At 46.1% G+C, this 19,379-nt stretch overlaps 1 protein-coding gene across 3 annotated transcripts; it reads right to left on the bottom strand.

The window, feature by feature from the left end:
• Positions 1 to 403: 403 nt before the first annotated feature.
• On the bottom strand, positions 404 to 2,289 carry LOC123402964. Of its 3 annotated transcripts, none has more exons than XM_045096933.1 (4): positions 2,227 to 2,278; positions 2,090 to 2,159; positions 1,453 to 1,514; positions 404 to 742 (listed from the first exon to the last, which is right to left on the bottom strand). In XM_045096933.1, exons 2-4 carry the CDS (start codon positions 2,114 to 2,116, stop codon positions 418 to 420), a joined length of 414 nt encoding a protein of 137 aa, XP_044952868.1. In that variant the 5' UTR covers positions 2,117 to 2,159; positions 2,227 to 2,278; the 3' UTR covers positions 404 to 417. The 3 variants fall into 3 exon arrangements, 2 of the variants coding, with proteins under 2 accessions (XP_044952868.1, XP_044952869.1); XM_045096934.1 differs by having other exon boundaries at positions 404 to 718; positions 2,227 to 2,274; XR_006611375.1 differs by having other exon boundaries at positions 418 to 718; positions 2,046 to 2,159; positions 2,227 to 2,289.
• Positions 2,290 to 19,379: the final 17,090 nt, after the last annotated feature.

The raw sequence follows: 19,379 nt of genomic DNA, 5'->3' as shown, positions 1-19,379 counted from the left end.
ATTGACCTTTTTTTGACCAAATTTACAACGTCAACAGTTGGCCGTCAAGAATGAACAAACATGACCTTTTCTAAAATTTTGGTTGCGGGTCTGTATCGACCAAAATTTTGATTTGGTCATTACTTATTTGTGTGAGCCACGTAGGATCTGACGTGGCCAAGCTGACGTGGCATTGGTAGTGACCAAATGGAATCATCATAAATTTCAGATCCCTGTCCACCAATCTAGCTACATGGGCCTGGCCCAATACCTATTTTACTATTGAAAATGTGTGATTTGTTTGGGTTGAAGCATTTTTTTTTGCTAGAAGCACGCATATCTCGGGATAGGCCCATTAAAAATAAGTACAACAGAATACAAGATTGCAAATAAAATGTATATTTTATTTCAGTAGCATATCACATCAAATACAATACATCATCCTGCATAGTCATCTATTGATTGCAAATAAAATGTATATTTTACTTCAGTAGCATATACAATACAATGTATATTTTCTTCAGATTCACTATTGTAGTTGTCGCTGTCACTCTCATCACTAGAGTCTGAATACCTCCTCTTTGACCTATGCTTGCGCCTCCTGGCACCATCAAAAGTCAGAGTGGCCATGTTTCCTGTGCCTTTTGCGGTCCTTCCTCTTCCTGTGTGTTTACGATCACTGTTGCTCTCTGATTCACTATCAGATTCTGAGGAAGAATAGCTTCTCCTCCTGTGCTTTCTGGAATGATGCAAGGAAGTGCATCTCATAGAAGAGAGAAAACACTTTTAGTTTATTGAACATCTAGGATTATCTAGGATGCTAGAGAAGTAGTGTGCAAATCAATTGAAACAGTAATAACAAGTACTCCCTCAGATTGTACATAGATATTTTATACATCCTAAAGCAGTAATAACAAGTACTCCCTCAGATTCAAACAGTAATAACAAGTACTCCCTCAAATTTTGTTCTGCGTCTCTAGTAACAATTCAAACAGTAATAACAAGTACTCCCTCAGATTGTACATAGTTATTTTATACATCCTAAAGCAGTAATAACAAGTACTCCCTCAGATTCAAACAGTAATAACAAGTACTCCCTCAAATTTTGTTCTGCGTCTCTAGTAACAATTCAAACAGTAATAACATGTGGGCCAAATCTAGATATTTTCTTTAAAGGAAGCTATGTATATTGTACATAGTCATCATACATGAAGATTTTATACATCCTAAAAAAATACTTATATTGCTCAGACAACCCGTTGATCAAGAATATCCAAAGCGATGGATTAGAAGAAATAATTTGACTCGTTCACGATTTCTTCAGGGCACTTTTTTAAACAGTCGAGAGCCTTGATGTGTGAGTGTACAAAAGAGGAGAGGAGCCAGAAGTGGAGGTGAAATACATGCGGATTCGCGAGGTTGATTCACATATGCGCAGAGTAACCGCGGGATCTAGGGGTGGGATGGACTTACACTTGCGGATGCGGGCGGCGGGGTAGCCGCACGAGGAGCAGGTGCTCTTCTGCACGTGGAAGCTGCAGCGGCCGCAGCGGATGCACAACGTTAGTAAAACAATCAAGTCATCTAATTTATTGAGGGAAAAACAATCAAGTCACTAATTTATTTATTTTGACAAATAACAAATAACATTTCCTGTCCATTCTCAAGGTTAGTAAAAACGTTTAAATTCTATAACATCATCTCAACCATTTAGATATATTCACGTAAGTTTTTACAATCTAGACCGCATTTATATACAACATAACATAATCAGTGTGAATGTGACAAGTTTGTTCTCCCCTACAATCCAGTCTGAATGTTGCAGAAATAGTACATGGATGCCAAAATATGAAATAGAAAACAAAATGTAATCAGTGATATGCTCAAATTTTACTACCATAATTTCTTTTCTGACAAGTCTGCAACTTTGCTTGATCTATTTCACATATTGTGCTAGGGGGACTAAGTTGCCAATCAGTGTAGAAATATAGCTAATAGAGCGAACAAAGATAGTGATAGCTAGCTGACAACTATTCTAAATACTACAAAGAGAGAAACATCCTTACGTTATCAATCATACTAAATTAAATTACGAAGCCTTGGTGCTTGCCTCAGATGAGCGGGTAGCCGGATCCATGGGCGCTAGAGTCAGTGCCGACGGCGCGTCAAGCCTTCTCCTCCTATACATGCGATTGAAATATTAGCGTACACAGTAGAGGCGCTGCCATCATCACGAGAGAAACCTACAATATAGACTTGTGTTGTTTGATTGGGCGAGCGCTTTTTCTTGTGTGCTCTTTCGGGTCACTGGATGGAAACATCAAACATGTGTAAATGAGTGTGTAGTACTACAAAAAAGGCATAAGTTGCCTACGAGGGGGCTGTTATGAATAATGGATTTGGTAATACTAACAAAGAAAGTACAGAGCATGCATGACCCACACAGAAAGTACCTAGATAGATCTTTAATTACCAGCAAACCATAGTAGTAGACCAACACTGAGTAGAATTTCTTCACACTGGATAGTAGTACTGAATAATACAAATACTCCTACTTACATTTTGGCACTGAATAATACAAATGCTCCTAATTACCGGCAAACCATAGTAGTAGCGGCAAGTCAAATATAACTCAGTAGGTTGCACTGAAATGTTGTGGCACAAAGCAAGCAAGCAAGTCAATAGGTAAGTAAGGCAGCAATGTTTTTATTTATCTAACATTTCACATCAACTGCATGATAACTGCACATGTATACTTTGGGCAAATATACTTACTTAGAGATACATTTTTTACTGGTATATGACACATGATGTATCCATATCGGAGTAACAATTTTTTTGTTTGTGTAACCGATGACGTCAAGAAGACGAGCAGAGCTGTTATGCAAGGAACATCGAATTTAACCATGATAAAATATTTGTCAGCTCACTCAAACTATTACCATATCATAGTAATGGAGCCGTTTATGCATGTACATCTGCAATTAGGAAAGCGAACCTATGGTAGTAGACCTAACTCATCAGTTATAATACAACCATGTGTTGACTATAACTTTGGCAAATCATCTCAAAGTCGCAAGCAGGTGCAAGAATAGTGTAATGCTTATGCTGGAACGTGTGTGTGACAGTTTGAGTGTGTGAAGCATGTCAAAATCTGAAAGCTGGGCCATGAAGAATAGGCCGACTCTCATGGTTGAGTAACAGCAGGAGGAGCCCACTCTCACTGCCGCTGTGGCCGCACCTGTCGGAGTGTTCGCTGGTTGAACCGAGAAGAATCCGTGAGCGAGGCTCCTTTCTCCTCGGATGAATCCCCCACCCCACCAGAAACCCTAGCCTCCAAGCCATCGCCGCCGCCGCCATCGACAACGGCACCGTCGCTGCCGCACGAGCTCCTGGAGGAGGTCTTCCTCCGCCTCCCGCGGGACGAGCCCGCTCCTGTTCCGCCGGTCTTCCTCCGCCATGGTCGCATTCTCCTCAGGAAGCACTAAGCGCATGGATCCAGTGGATATGCGTGCAGCACGAACATAAAAAGAGGAACAGGGCATGAGGAGAACGAAATGAATCGTAGGGAGAGGAGGGATGGGAGTTAGGAGGCACCTTGATCCGTGGAGAGGAAAATAAGCACCCGCTCCATCAAAGATCCGTGGAGAGGAGACCTCCGTCGCCGGCATCCATCGCCGGCCGACCAGGCCCTCCGACCGCAAACTGCTCATGTAGATCCTCTCCCGGCACGGATCTAGCCGCCGCCATGGCCTGCCTTCTGGATCCGAAGTGGGGACGATGGCGGCTGGAACATGTGGATTGGGTTTGGATGTGGGGGGAATGATCGGGAGAGATGGAGGCAGCTGGAACATGGGGACGATGGCGGCTGGAACTTGCTAGGGTTTCGGGATAGAGGCGCCCGGGTGTGGCCGTGTGGGATTTTGGAATTATGGGCTCGCACTAAAAATTTGGTCTCCCCGCGTAACTTACTCCAAATTTTCCTTCTCCGTGCGCATTTCTTCAGCTAGTTTTGGACTTCATTTTTTTTGCCAGTGGGTGGGTGTCAGTGGCCCTATTTGAGTTTCCTATGAGAGCACTTCGTTGTGATTGAAATTATTAAACGTTCACATATTTTGACTAATCTATAATGCCTTCCAATAATTTCATCATTAATCCATCATGGATTAACAATCTTTTTCAATGAGACCATGGCATATGTCCCAAACAAACAGCCACAGGTGTGAAACGCACGTCAAAGAAGCAAATTGAGAGTGGCGGGTGCACAGGGGGCATATTTGAGATGACCGTGGCGAGGGAAGGTAGCGGCAGTTGGAGTATGTTGATTGAGTGGCGGCCGGAGTTTGACCTCGATTTTTTATCGCTCTTTAATCTCTCGTAACCTCAAAAGCTCATTGTGCGCCCTAGATTTGTGTTGTCCAAGGGAAGAAGAATTGGAAAAAAACAAAATTGACGCTGATCTCTCGAGTGGGGAGGCACTACCTCCAAGGCTTTATCGTGGGTGAGCCCTACATGCTAGCACGTGCCGCATGTCGGTTGGCCACAGTGTCATATCTTGGTCCTTCCAAAGACAATTGTATTCCTCATATACTCTCTTCACCCCACGGATAGGTTGATTTGACAAGTATGTGCGACACATAGACAACATTACTGCACGCATGCATGACATATGTGAAATTATAGAGTTGTTTGTCCAATCACCCTTATTCAAGCCTATGACCTTATTAATTTGGTCAAGCTGGACCCAAAATAAGGCCATGGATAGTGTTATATGCTTTATGACCTATTGACATAGATAATACTTTGACCTTTTTGACAGAAATGGTCACAAGGGTGTACAGTTTAGACTCCCTTGGATACCGCGTGACCATTTGGTATTTTTTGGTCATAGATCTATGACCAATTGAGCACGGTCAATATATTTTTGACATAAACGGGCATATTTCTTGTAGTGCAAGATAATAGTTTCGTCGGCTCATAAGGTCGCGACAAGATAGGGCGAGTCAAACAAGCTCAAGCGCCACCCAAGATAATAATTTCGTCAGCTCATAAGGTCGCGACAGGATAGGGCGAGTAAAACAAGCTCAAGCGCCACCCAAGATATTAATTTCGTCGGCTCATAAGGTCGCGACAGGACAGCGCGAGTCAAACAAGCTGAAGCACCACCCAAGACAATAATTTCATAGGCCAAATGGGTAATAAAATTGATCCCAATGAGAAGAAGCCCCCATGTCGGGAAGCGTTTTCATTTTATTGCTTTATAATAAGAACTGAAAAACTTACAAAATGCAGAGCTTAAAAGCTCAAGTGTAATAAGGCCGCAAGTGGGCAATATTCCACGGGCGAGTCGACTCAGCCTCCGTGGTTGGCCGGTTAGGCCGGAGATCCACCAGATAGTAAGAGGCGTTGTGCAGATTTTTGCTGATGACGAACGGTCCTTTCCATGGTGGTGATAACTTATGCATGCCAGCACGATCCTGTATCAGCCGAAGCACTAAGTCGCCTTCCTGAAAGGTTCGGCTCTTGACCCGGCGGCTGTGATAACGCCGTAAATCCTGCTGATAAATGGCCGATCGGGCCGCAGCCAAGTCACGCGCCTCCTCTAAGGCGTCCAAACAGTCTTGACGCGCCAGTTCGTTGTCCTGTTCCACATAAGCGGCGACTCTAGGCGAGTCATGCCTTATGTCAGTGGGAAGAACAGCTTCTGCTCTATAGACCAGAAAGAAAGGGGTAAAACCCGTGGACCGGTTCGGGGTGGTCCGGATGCTCCATAGCACTGAAGGCAACTCCTCAACCCAACATCCCGGGGTTTTTTCCAAGGGAACCATGAGTCGGAGCTTGATTCCCCGTAAAACTTCCTGATTCGCCCGTTCCGACTGCCCATTAGATTGTGGGTGCGCAATCGCAGAAACATCAAGCCGGATATGCTCTCGACGGCAAAACTCCTGCATCGCCTCTTGAGACAGATTAGTGCCATTATCAATAATGGTACTGTGTGGATATCCAAACTGGAAGATCAGCTTTTTCAAGAATTTGACCGCCGTCTCCGCATCGCAAGTTCCAACAGGCTCTGCCTCAACCCACCTGGTTAACTTATCAACCGCCACCAGCAAATGGGTTTTCTTGTTGGATGACATTTTAAAGGGGCCAACCATGTCTAACCCCCAGACCACAAAATGCCAAGTGATGGGAATCATTCTTAATTCTTGAGCCGGCACATGAGCCTGTCGTCCATAACGCTGGCACCCCTCGCATCGACGAACTATCTCTTCTGCATGTGCATGAGCCGTCAACCAAAAGAAACCATGACGGAATGCCTTTGAAACCAGAGAACGTGACCCGGCGTGATGCCCACAATCTCTGGAATGAATGTCATTTAAGATTATGCATCCTTCTTCGGAGGAAACACATCGTTGAGAAACTCTAGAGGCACTCCGCTTATATAATTCTCCGTTGATGATCACCATGGATTTGCTTCGCCGAACAATTTGGCGGGCCAAAACTTCATCTGTTGGTAACTCGCCCCGGGCGAGATAGGCCAGGTAGGGAAGAACACAATCCGGCGTGACGTGGAGAGCCGCCACGAATTGATACTCACGATCTGGTATCGCCAACTCCTCCTCTGATGGCAAACTCACGGAGGGATTATGCAAAATATCTAGAAAAACATTGGGGGGAACCGGCTTTCGCTGGGAACCAAGACGTGAAAGGGAATCAGCTGTCTCGTTAAGGCGTTGGTCAATGTGATCAACCTGGTAGCCATGGAAATGACCCGCCACATCGAACATAGCTCTTTTGTAAGCCGCCATCACGGTGTCTCGAGAATCCGAAGTTCCTGAAACTTGCTGAGCCACCAGATCTGAGTCGCCAAAACATCTGACCCGCGTAAGGTTCATCTCCTTGGCGAGTCCAGGCCGTGAAGAAAAGCTTCATATTCTGCAGCATTGTTGGTGCATGGAAACATGAGTCGGAGGACATAGCAGAATTTATCTCCTTGAGGGGACACCAGTACCACACCAGCCCCCGAGCCTTCCAACTGTCTGGATCCATCAAAATAAATAGTCCAGTATGTAAGATCAGGCCTGTCTTCCGGGGCCTGCAACTTGGTCCAATCATTGACGAAATCAACTAAGGTCTGAGATTTGATGGCTGTGCGAGGGGTGTATCGTACCTGATGCGGCCCAAGCTCAATCGCCCACTTGGCAATCCGCCCTGTTGCCTCTCTATTCTGGATGATGTCCCCGAGGGGGGCGGAACTAACCACCGTGATGGGATGTTCTTGAAAATAATGTTTAAGCTTCCGACTCACCATAAACACCCCATACACTAACTTCTGCCAATGTGGGTACCGTTGCTTGGAAAGAGCTAGCACTTCGCTAACAAAATACACCGGGCGCTACACTGGGTAATCCTTTCCTTCCTCCTTCCTTTCAACGACCACCGCCACACTTACTGCTTTAGAGTTTGCCGCAATATACAAAAGCATGGGTTCTTTCTCAGCCGGGGCGGCCAAGACCGGCGGGTTAACCAGTTGCCGTTTCAAGGCTTCAAAAGCTTCATCTGCTTCAGCTGTCCAAACAAAATGGTCAGATTTCTTTAGCAATTGATAAAGGGGAATCGCCTTTTCTCCCTAGCGGCTTATGAAACAACTTAAAGCCGCAATGCGACCCGCCATTCGTTGGACTTGGTTAACATTTGCTGGTTTTCCAAGGGATGTAACTGCTTCGATTTTGTCCGGGTTAGCGTCAATGCCACGCTCAGACACCAGGAAGCCCAACAATTTTCCTGCAGGAACACCAAAAACACACTTGGTGGGATTCAACTTCATCTGATACACCCGCAGATTATCAAAAGTTTCCTTGAGATCTTCCAGTAGCGTCTCCCCCCGGCGGGTTTTAATCACAATGTCATCGACATAGGCATGGACGTTACGTCCGATTTGGCTACGGAGGCAATTCTGGAAGAAGCGCTGATAAGTCGGCCCTGCACTCTTGAGCCCAAACGGCATGGACACATAGCAAAAAGCCCCAAAGGGGGTTATAAAAGCTGTGTTCTCTTGATCCTCCATGGCCATCTTGATTTGGTGATATCCATAGTAGGCGTCCAAGAAGCACAAACGTTCGCATCCCGCCACCGAGTCAATAATCTGGTCGATGCGGGGAAGAGCGAAAGAATCTTTTGGACAAGCTCCGTTGAGGTCCGTGTAATCAATGCACATATGGCAAGTACCATTCTTTTTGATTACCAAGACCGGGTTAGCCAACCATTTGGGGTGAAAAACTTCTACGATGAATCCAGCGGCCAAGAGACGGGCAATCTCTTCCCCGATTGCCTTGCGTTGTTCCTCGTTAAACCTACGAAGATACTGCTGGACAGGTTTTGCCTTTGGGTCAACATTAAGATGGTGCTCAACGAATTCTCTCGGCACACCAGGCATGTCAGAAGGTTTCCATGCGAAGATGTCCCGATTCTCATGGATGAATTCGATGAGCGCGCTTTCCTATTTGGGATCCAGACCCGTCCCAATGGTGAACTGCTTGGATGAATCGCCAGGAACGAAATCAACCGTTTTAGTGTCATCCGTTGGTTTGAACTTGAGGGGCGGCTCAGCATCTGTAGTTGGCTTTTTTAAGGGTGACATGTCAGCCGGATCAACATTGGCCCGATGATATTTGAGCTCCTCTGCAGCGCAGGCGACTTCTGCATAAGCCGCGTCCCCTTCTTCACATTCCCTTGCAATCCTTCTATCACCGTCAACCGTGATGGGTCCCTTAGGACTAGGCATCTTATGTTTAAGGTAAACATAGCATGGGCGAGCCATGAATCGGGCGTAAGCCGGCCGCCTAAACAGTGCATGATAGGGGCTTTTCAATTTGACCACCTCGAACATCATCGACTCACTTCTGTAGTTATATGTTGTTCCAAATGCAACTGTGAGTCTGAGTCGGCCTATGGGGTATGCCGACTTGCCTGCGACGATTCCGTGGAATACCGTGGTTGAAGGCATCAAATCCATTTCCAATAGGTTCATCCTTTGGAAGGTGTCAAAATAAAAAATATTAATGCTACTGCCACCATCCAATAGTACTTTCGACAGGGTATACCCCCAACTTGGGGAGCTACGACCAAAGCTAAGTCGCCAGGATAGTCAACTCTTGGCGGATGATCCTCCCTACTCCATGATATGGTCTGCTCGGACTTGTGGAGGTACGTGGGGAGTGCCGGCTGAGACACACTGTACGCCCGGTGACTCACCTTTTTATCACGCCTGCAAGTATTGGTGGTGAAAACATGGTACTGCCCATTGCTTAACTGTTTGGGGTTGTTGCAGAAGCCGCCGTTGTCATCTTGGCCCTGCGAAGCCCCCTGTGGGGGTGGTTGCTGAAAAACTCCGGGCGGGTTATACCGTCGCTGGTGATGCACCGGATACTGGCCGCTGCTCGGCTGCGAGCCCCCTGAGCCCCCGGCTCGGGAAAACCGCCAAAGGGGTTCTGACGTTGGTTGGGTGCAGCAAACTGCTCCTGCCGTTGGTCCGGGTCACCATTTTGCCCTTTTTTGATCGCCTCCGCCTGAAACTCCCGCATCACGTAACAGTTCTCCCATGAGTGAGGCGCCGGTCCGTCTGCCATGGCGTGGTGCGGGAAAGGGCCCTTGAGTAACTCTTCAAAGTTACGCGGCTTTTTACCACTGTATCCCCTGCCTTTCTTCTGGCGTTGGTTGCCATTGTTGGTGTTGGTAATGGCGACTAAATCCCAAGATTCTTCCTGCTGCCTTCTCTTGCCATTCGCTCCCTGATTGTGGCGGTTACGTCCCTGGAACCGGGTATGATTTTTCGATGACTCGCCCTTCCTTGGCGAGTTAGCTTTACCGTCGTCACCGGGATGTTTGGTGTCGTCCGCCTCAGCGTATCTAGTGAGGGTATCCATTAGCTCCCCCATGTCTTGGACCTTTCGCTTGAGTCGCCCCAACTTCTGTACCAGAGGTTTGTAGTGGCAATTCTGCTCGAGGATCAACACAGCCTGAGCCGCCGTGATACCGTCTGACGAATGAATAATTTCCGCGACCCGCCGTGACCAGTGGTGGGCCGACTCATCGGGGCGCTGAACGCAGTGCTGCAGATCGACAATCGTCATTGGACGTTTGCAGGTTCCTCGAAAGTTTTTGATGAAACGCTCTTTCAATTCAGCCCAGGTCTGGATGGAGTTGGGAGGTAAGGTTTTTAACCAAGTACACGTTGTCCCTTCAAGCATCATCATGAAGTATCTGGCGCAAACTGCTTCGTTTACGTCAAGCATGTCCATGGAGATTTCATAACTCTCGACCCACGACGCCGGCTCAAGGTCCGGGGTGTAGTTAGGCACCTTTCTTGGTCCTTTAAAATCCTTGGGAATTCGTTCGTTGCGAAGGGCGGGGGCCAAGCACGACACCCCCACTCGTCCGCCGCTCCCGACAAGAGGGGCTGGGGCGCCTTGGATGTCCGGGAGATCCCGGCCTGGCGGATTTTGATGATCGGGCGGGTTGTCCTGGGGGATGAGCCGCGGTCCACTGTTTACAGCGGGCTGGTCCTCTGGCCGACTCCTGGTGTGACTCGCCTGGGGAGTGGAATGCATCCTATCAGGTCTATGTGAGAACTGGACGTTTTGGACCACCGCCATCTTCAACATCTCAATGGCGTTCCTTGCCTCTATCTCGGCGGGAGTATTGCCGTGAATCGGAAGAGATTCCAAATGGCGAGTTGCAGCAAGGACGTTGTCCACCGGGTTAGGAAAGTGACCTTGAGGTGTCCGGAATCGGGGGATGCGATCCACAATTGGTTGAATCGGCGGGTTAGGCGGTTGACCTGGTCCTCCCCCAGGGGCGGCTCCCGTCCTGGGAGTTCGCGGAGTATCAAACATGTGGGTCGGGTTGAGATCAGGGGGCAGGCGACCCTGGTGCCTCCGCTCATGGACGGCGTCAGGTGCGCGCTGGTGTCTTTCGAGCCGCGAGTTGTCAGTATTTAAGTGAGTTATCTCGGCGGTAATTTGAGCTTGCCGGGTCTCGATCCTGGCGGACTCCGCCTCAGCATCCCGCTGAGCCTTCGTCACTGCTTCTCTTAGTTTTGTCAATTCCGTGTTTACTGCCTCCTGGTTTTCCGGCGTGATGGGGGTCGCCATGAGCCTTGTAATTTCCGCTGCTAATTCCACCAAGACAGCGGCCGGGCTTCTAGATGTCTCGCTAGTTCCATCCCCGCCTGCGGGGTTTGGCGCGGGTTGAGTCACCCCAGCCATGTAAATGGCGATCTGACGGCGGGTTCGGTCAAGGACTTTGGGGTCCATGGCCAGCGACAAGCCTCCAAGAAAATCCCCATGTAGAGACTGGATCGAACCCGAATCGCCCATGGACGATTCGTCATCAGTGTTGACCGGTGTGGTTTCCTGGGTTGCTGAGTGTTCTTGTTCCTCTGATCCCTGCATTAATCCAACAAAGACCGGGTGAGTTAGATTTGGCGTCACCACTGGGCGGATGTACCTGGCCGGCTCGACGATGTCGGTGGAGATGTCCGGCTCAGGCACGGAAGATCCAATCATGCCGATGAAGACGCTGATCTTGCCGAGGGGGACCCTGTAACCAGATTCGATCGAATCCTCCTCGGGCCCCCATAGCAGGTTATTGATGTAGTACTTCCCACGGCGGCTCCGAGTCATGAGCCCTGTCGCGTAGCTCCCAAACCCTGGTAGGGATCCCTTTGAGAACTCAACTCCACCGTGCGCAGGCCCCATGGCGGGCGCCAACTGTCGTGGTTTTGTCATGGCAGATGTCCTCGTGAAAGGACTTAGTATTGGAGCCATCGCACTTTGGTGGCGATTCAAAGGGGTTGAGCGGGAGTGAGACGGCGATTTACCCAGGTTCGGCCCCTCGTGAGGAGGTAAAAGCCTACGTCCTGCTTTGTCTTGTATCGATGGAGTTTCAATTACAAGGAGGGCGTAACTCGCCAGACCTAGCACACGGTGATTTCTAACCTACCCTCTTCTTCCTTGGGACTCGCCTTTATATACAGGTCGAGTCCCTAGGGTTTACAAGGGTACTTTCCTTTCTACAAACCGTGACTCTTACGATCTCTAAGTCGCCATCTTGACAAAACTTGGAAACCTTCCAGAAGTTGTAAACCGCCATACAACCTTCGGTCTTGCCAGGCCAAGGCCCGAACCATGCTTAGATGAATCGCCAGATTTGGTGACCCGGCCCAACTAGGGTGGGTTATCAATAGATAATATCCCCAACAATCCCGTCGACACGCTCTCACTTAAATTACCATCGGGATTAGTGATGAACCTCAATAATTGTTATTTGTGCTTGCGTTGAGCATGAACATTATATCTGGATCTTGTTTATTCCGAGACGGTTACTCATTTAAATCAGAGAATAATGGTTGTGCTATTTATATGAGTAATATCTTTTATGGTCATGCACCCAATGTCAGGGGTTTGTTCTTATTGAATCTCGATAGTGATGACACACATGTTGATAACATTGATGCCAAAAGATATACAGTTGATAATGATAGTGCCACTTTCTTGTGGCACTGCCGCTTAGGTCATATAGGTATAAAACGCATGAAGAAACTCCATGCCGGTGGACTTTTGGAGTCGCTTGATTTTGAATCACTTGACACATGTGAACCATGCCTCATGGGGAAGATGAGCAAAATTCCGTTCTCCAGAACAATGGACCGAGCAAGTGACTTATTGGAAATCGTACATACTGATGTGTGCGGTCCGATGAGCATTGAGGCCCGCTGTGGATATCATTTTTTTCACACCTTCACCGATGACTTAAGTAGATATGGTTATATTTACTTAATGAAACACAAGTGTGAAATGTTTGAAAAGTTCAAGCAATTTCAGAGTGAAGTGGAGAATCATTGTAACAAGAAGATCAAATTCCTACGATCTGATCGAGGAGGAGAATATCTGAGTTATGAGTTTGGCACTCACCTAAGACAATGTGGAATTGTTTCATAGTTGACACCGCATGGAACACCACAGCGTAATGATGTGTCCAAACGTCATAATCGAACATTATTAGATATGGTGCGTTCTATGATATCTCTTGCCGATTTGACACTATCATTTGGGGGTTTTGCGTTACAGACAACTGCATTCACTTTAAATAGGGCACCAACTAAATCCGTTGAGCCGATTCCATATGAATTGTGGTTTGGCAAGAAACCAAAGTTGTCGTTCCTTAAAGTTTGGTGATGTGATGCTTATGTCAAAAAGCTTCTGCCCGAAAAGTCGGAACTCAAAGCGGAGAAATGTATCTTCATAGGATACCCAAAAGATACAGTTGGGTATACGTTCTAACTTTGTTCGGAAGGCAAAGTATTTGTCGCTAAAAATGGAACATTTCTTGAGAAAGAGTTTATCTCTAAAGAATTGAGTGGGAGGAAGATAGAACTTGATGAGGTTGTACAACCTTTACTTCGACCAAAGAGTAGTGCAACACAGAAAGATGTTTATGTGGAGCTTACACCAATTGAGGAGGAAGCCGATGATGATGATCATGAAGCTTCAGATCAAGTTGCTGCCGAACCTCGTAGGTCGACAAGGGCACATACTTCTCCTTAGTGGTACGGTAACCTTGTCTAAATAGTCATGTTGTTGGACAACAATGAACCTACGAGATATGGAGAAGCGATGGTGGTCCTGGATTCCAACAAATGGTTAGAGGCCATGAAACCTGAGATATGATCCATGTATGAAAACAAAGTTTGGACTTTGGAAGTATTAGCTGAAGGGTGAAAGGCCATTCAGAATAAATGGATCTTTAAGAAGAATACGGACGCCGATGATAATATTCGACTTGTGGCAAAGGGGTTTTCACATGTTTAAGGAGTTGACTATGATCATAATTTCTCACATTCTTAAGTCCGTCAGAATCATGTTAGCAATAGCTACATTTTTTGATTATGAAATTTGGCAGATGGATGTAAAAATAGCGTTCCTTAATGGTTTATTGAAGGAAGAGTTGTATATAATGCAACCAGAAGGTTTTGTCGATCCAGAGAATGCTGGCAAAGTATGCAAGCTCCAGCGATCCATTTATGGACTTGTGCAAGCATCTCGGAGTTGGAATCAACGCTTTGGTGAGGTATTCATGGTGTTTCTGTTTATACAAGTTTATGGAGAAGCTTGTATTTACAAGAAAGTAAGTGGGAGCTCTATAACATTTCTAATATTATATGTGGATGACCTATTGCTGATTGGAGACAATATAGAATTTTTGGGAAGCATAAAGGATTACTTGAATAAGAGTTTTTCAATGAAGGACCTAGGAGAGGTTGCTTACATATTAGGCATCAAGATCTATAGAGATAGATCAAGACGCTTAATAGTACTTTCATAGAGCGCATACCTTGACAAAGTTTTGAAGAAGTTCAAAATGGACCAGTATAAGAAAGGGTTCTTGCCTATATTACAAGGTGTGAAGCTGGGTAAGACTAAATGCCCAGTGACTGCAGAAGATAGAGCAAACATGAGTGTCGTCGCCTATGTGTCAGCCATAAGCTCTGTCATGTATGCAATGTTGTGCACAAGTCCTGATGTATGCTTTGCCATAAGTATGGCGGGAAGGTTTCAAAGTGATCCTGGAATGGAACACTAGACAAGGGTCAAGAATATTCTAACGTACCTGAAAAGGACTAAAGAAATGTTTCTCGTGTATGGAGGTGATCAAGAACTCGTCGTAAAGGGTTACATTGATGCAAGCCTTGGCACTGATCCGAATGACTCTAAGTCTCAAACCGTATACGTATTTATTCTAAATGGGGGTGTTGTAAGCTGATGCAGTTCCAAGCAAAGCGTGGTAGCTGATTCTACATGTGAAACAGAGTACATAGTTGCCTCGGAGGTGGCTAAAGAAGGTGTCTGGATGATGGACTTCATGACATATCTTGGAGTTTTGTCCAGTGCACTGGATCCAATGACTTTGTTTTGTGATAACACTGGTGCCATTGCTCTATCCAAGGAACCAAGGTTTCATGAGAGGACCGGACATGTAAAGTGACACTTCAATTCCATCCGTGATTACATCAAGGAGGAGGACATAAGTATTTGCAAAGTGCACACAGATCAGAATGTTGCAGACCCGTTGACTAAACCTCTTGCATGAGCGAAACATGATCAAGACCAGAACTGTATGGGTGTTAGATTCATTACAATGTAAATCACATAGTGATGTGAGCTAGATTATTGACTCTAGTGTAAGTGGGAGACTATTGGAAATATGCCCTAGAGAATATAATAAAGTGGTAATTATTATATTTCCTTGTTCATGGTAATTGTTTATTATCCATGCTTAAATTGTATTGATTGGAAATTCCAATACATCTATGGATACATAGACAACACATTGTCCCTAGTGAGCCTCTAGAGGACTAGTTCGTTGATCAAAGATGGTCGAGGTTTCCTGGCCATAGACATGATTTAATATTTTCTAACGGGATCACATCATTAGGAGATTGATGTGATGGACAAGACCTAAACTATGAGCTTATCACATGATCGTGTTAATTTATTGCTATTGTTTCCTGGATGTCAAGTATCTGTTCCTATGACCATGAGATCATGCAACTCCCGAACACCGGAGGAATGCCTTGTGTGTGTCAAACATCACAACGTAATTGGTGACTATAAAGGTGCTCTATAGGTATCTCTGAGGGTGTCTGTTGGGTTGGCGTGGATCGAGATTGGGATTTGTCGCTCCACATGATGGAGACGTATCTCTAGGGCCCACTCGATAATACAACATCACAAGAAGCTTGCAAGCAATGTGACTAAGGGGTTAATCACGGGATCTTGTATTATGGAATGAGTAATGAGACTTGCTGGTAACAAGATTGAACTAGGTATGGAGATACCAACGATCGAATCTCGAGCAAGTAACATACCGATGGACAAAGGGAACAGTATAAGGGATTAACTGAATCCTTGACATAGAGGTTGAACCGATAAAGATATTCATAGAATATGTAGGAACCAATATGGACATCTAGGTCCCTCTATTGCTTATTAACCGAAGAGTGTCTCGGTCATGTCTGCATAGTTCTCGAACCCGCACGGTATGCACACTTAAGGTTCAGTGACGTGTCGGTATTATTGGGTTGCGTGTGTTGATGACCAAAGGTTGTTTGGAGTCCTGGATGAGATCCCGGACATCACGAGGAGCTCCGGAATGGTGCAGAGGTAAATATGTATATATAGGAAAGTGGTATTCGGGTTCCGGAAAGGTTTCGGGCATTTCCGGTAGTGTACCGGGAGTGACGAATGGGTTTTGGGTGTCTATCGGGAGAGGCCCACCCACCCCGGGGGCGACATGGGCCCAAGAGGTGGTGCACCAGCCCTTGGTGGGCTGTGCAGCCGACCCCAAAAGGGTCCCATGCACCCAACAGGAAAACGGTGGAGGGTGGAGGAGTCCTTGTTGGAGTAGGACTCCTACCCACACCCACCTCCTTGTAGGATGTAGACTACACCTACTTGGCCGGCGGCCAAAGGCCCTAGGGGAAACCCTAGGGCGCCTCCTCCACCCCTTCCTCCTATATATAGTGGAGGTTTTGAGGGCAGCCACCGCTTGAAAAGCCACGTGTCGCCCTCTCCTCTCTCGATCGTGTCCCTACTCTATATTAGTTCGGTAGAGCTAGGCGTAGCCCTGCTGGATTAGTTCACCACCGCCGCCACCACGTCGTTCAGCTGCTGGAAAACCCATCTACCTCTCCACCCTCATTTTCTAGATCAAGGAGATGGAGATCATCATCGAGTTGTACGTGTGTTAAACATGGAGGTGCCATCCGTTTTTCCCTAGATCATGATTGGATCACGGGATGACTTGCAGTTTGGATCACGAAGATGTTCGACTACATCAACCGCGTTTCTTAACGCATCCCGCTAAGTGATCTACGAGGGTATGTGGATCCGATCTCTCCTTCATAGATTATCATCACCATGGATAGATCTTGTATGTGCATAGGATTTGTTTTTTATTTTCCATGCAACATTCCCCAACAATTACATACTCGAGGTAACCACCTGAATAGTGCTTTTTCCCTAGCGACACTAAACAAAGAGTCGACTCATTGGTTCCATCCCACATGATGGACATCATACGAGCCTGGCTCTAGATCGTACCATCCCTAAGGGCACGCAACGATGTGCCCAGTGTTTGTGAAAACATCCCACGGTCGACCTACCAGGCACGACCCCATCTCGAGCGGGTAACTCTCCGCCCTCCCGGCACTAGTAATGTGGGCTCTATGCTAGCATCGACCAAGGTCATCAACAAAGCCCCATCCCATAAAGGGGTATCATGGTTGCACATGTAAGGTTGGGACGATCAACAAATCCTAAATCTATCTTGTTTTTGAAACCACTCACACAACTTGCCTCGGTACACCACTTCTTTCTCAAGTGGTTACCTAGCTTAACACCATCTCCCTCGGGCATTAGTGGCACCCGACGGGGTTTTCAAAAAAAATCTTTGAAATCATTTCCTTCATTGTCACCATGCATATTACCATCCCATTTCCGTGGCATATACTAGCAACCTAAGTACTTCCCACCCGCACAACCCTCATAGGAAGGTAGGGTCATGCTCAGTGCAAGTATCAACAGGGAGTCATTATAGACAACCCACCAAGGTTGTCACCGAATCAACATGATTCACTACAAGAAATATGTGAACTAACGACCTTTTGTCAGTGACGCTGGAAGGAATGGTCATAAATCTATGACCATTTGACATCATTTGGTCGTAAGTTGTTTGGAGGGGTCCTAGCCCCAAAAACCAACGACAATTTTTATCAAAAAGGTCATCACTTGCTTACTTGAAAAGGTCATAAAGCGGACAACACCTGGCACTGCCTTATTTCTAGGTGATAATGACCAATATGAATGGTCGTTACTAAATAGTTCGAATGCACTAGGCTGGTGACCAGCGGTGGTGGTGCTGACGCCACGGCCACCTCACCCATCGGCAGTTGTTGCTGTTGATGTTGCTATCTACATCAGAGAGCTGAATTAAGATGTTGCCTGTTGCTAACCAGTCGACCCACTCTTTATGATCAGTGAAGCAAAATAGAAGCAGCCATAACATCCTTCCAATGATAACATCAGTGCGCAAAAGTATAACATTCCAACAAAGTTCACAACAACCTGCCGATAACATTAGTGCGCAAAAGTAAAACAGTTTACAACGACATCGATAAACCGCGTAGGATCATGGAGGGTGACTAAATGGGACCTAGAGCCTTCAGGAGGGCTGCATGCTCTGCCCTGGTTTTGATGTCTTTAGCAACCCTCGATAAACCGCGTGCATGCGACATAAGGTGTTCATAAATCCCATCCCTGGGCTTTGGCTTTGTGGTGCAGTATGGGCATCTGAACATTCCCCTCTTGAAGTACGCCGCCTTCCCCTTCTCCCTAGTCTTCTGGGCTTCCTTCTCAATGAAGGACTCTTTGTTGGCGTCCTCCACGTCATCTCCAGAGTTATACTGCACACACAAATTAATTGCAGGAACACATTATGCATTCATATAGGCATTATGGAGCCAGAACACACACTTCTGATTCAGAATGATGCAATGAACAAACATCAGATAATTCCCATTTAACAAATTTTAATGAACAAACAAAGAAAAAATTCATGTACAGTAATCTAATTAAACAAACAAAATTAAAACACTCTCTACATCAATTTCATTAAAAAGCCCACCAACATGCATTCATATAGTGCTTACGCTGAACTAAAATAGTTGGGATTACCTCATACGGTTCGTCGTCGTCGTAGTCAGAGTCATACGGGCTCTTGAACACAGTCTTGGCGAGCTTCCTCTTCATGCCAGCAGCTTCCTTTTCCTACAATATAAGTAATTGGATTAGTACAAACTATGTAACACAGTATTCAAAAGGTCAAGCATTCAACAATGTGCTTCTAATTACATTCATAGTGCTGCTGCATCAGCCACCCTATTCTCTGCACTGGGTCTATCCTTTGTGCATTTCACTTATACAATCTTTTGATCCTTCATACAAAGATTTAAATGTCCTTTCAAAAAATCAAAGTGTGGTTTGAAACTTGGATATCCAGCATAGACACCAAAGAAAAACCCGCCAGACCTGGTTTGCCCCCGTCTTTATTTGATAAACCATTTAATGTAGTTATTGAAGCGCGGAAAGATATCATTGGGTGCGATACTTTGAATTATATCTTCACATGAAGTTCCTTGGGTGTGTGAAATCTGCCATTGATGTCAAAAGAAAATAACAAAGATACCTGGTAAAAAAAACAAGAGAGTGTGTATAATTTGTTTCTTAAAGCATGTCAGGAGAATATTGTGTTGGTCCAGAACACTCTGATTGCAATCAGTT

Source organism: Hordeum vulgare, chromosome 6H (genome assembly GCF_904849725.1).
Source record: "Hordeum vulgare subsp. vulgare chromosome 6H, MorexV3_pseudomolecules_assembly, whole genome shotgun sequence".
Classification (NCBI taxonomy): domain Eukaryota; kingdom Viridiplantae; phylum Streptophyta; class Magnoliopsida; order Poales; family Poaceae; genus Hordeum; species Hordeum vulgare.
This window is presented reverse-complemented; position numbering and strand designations above follow the sequence as displayed.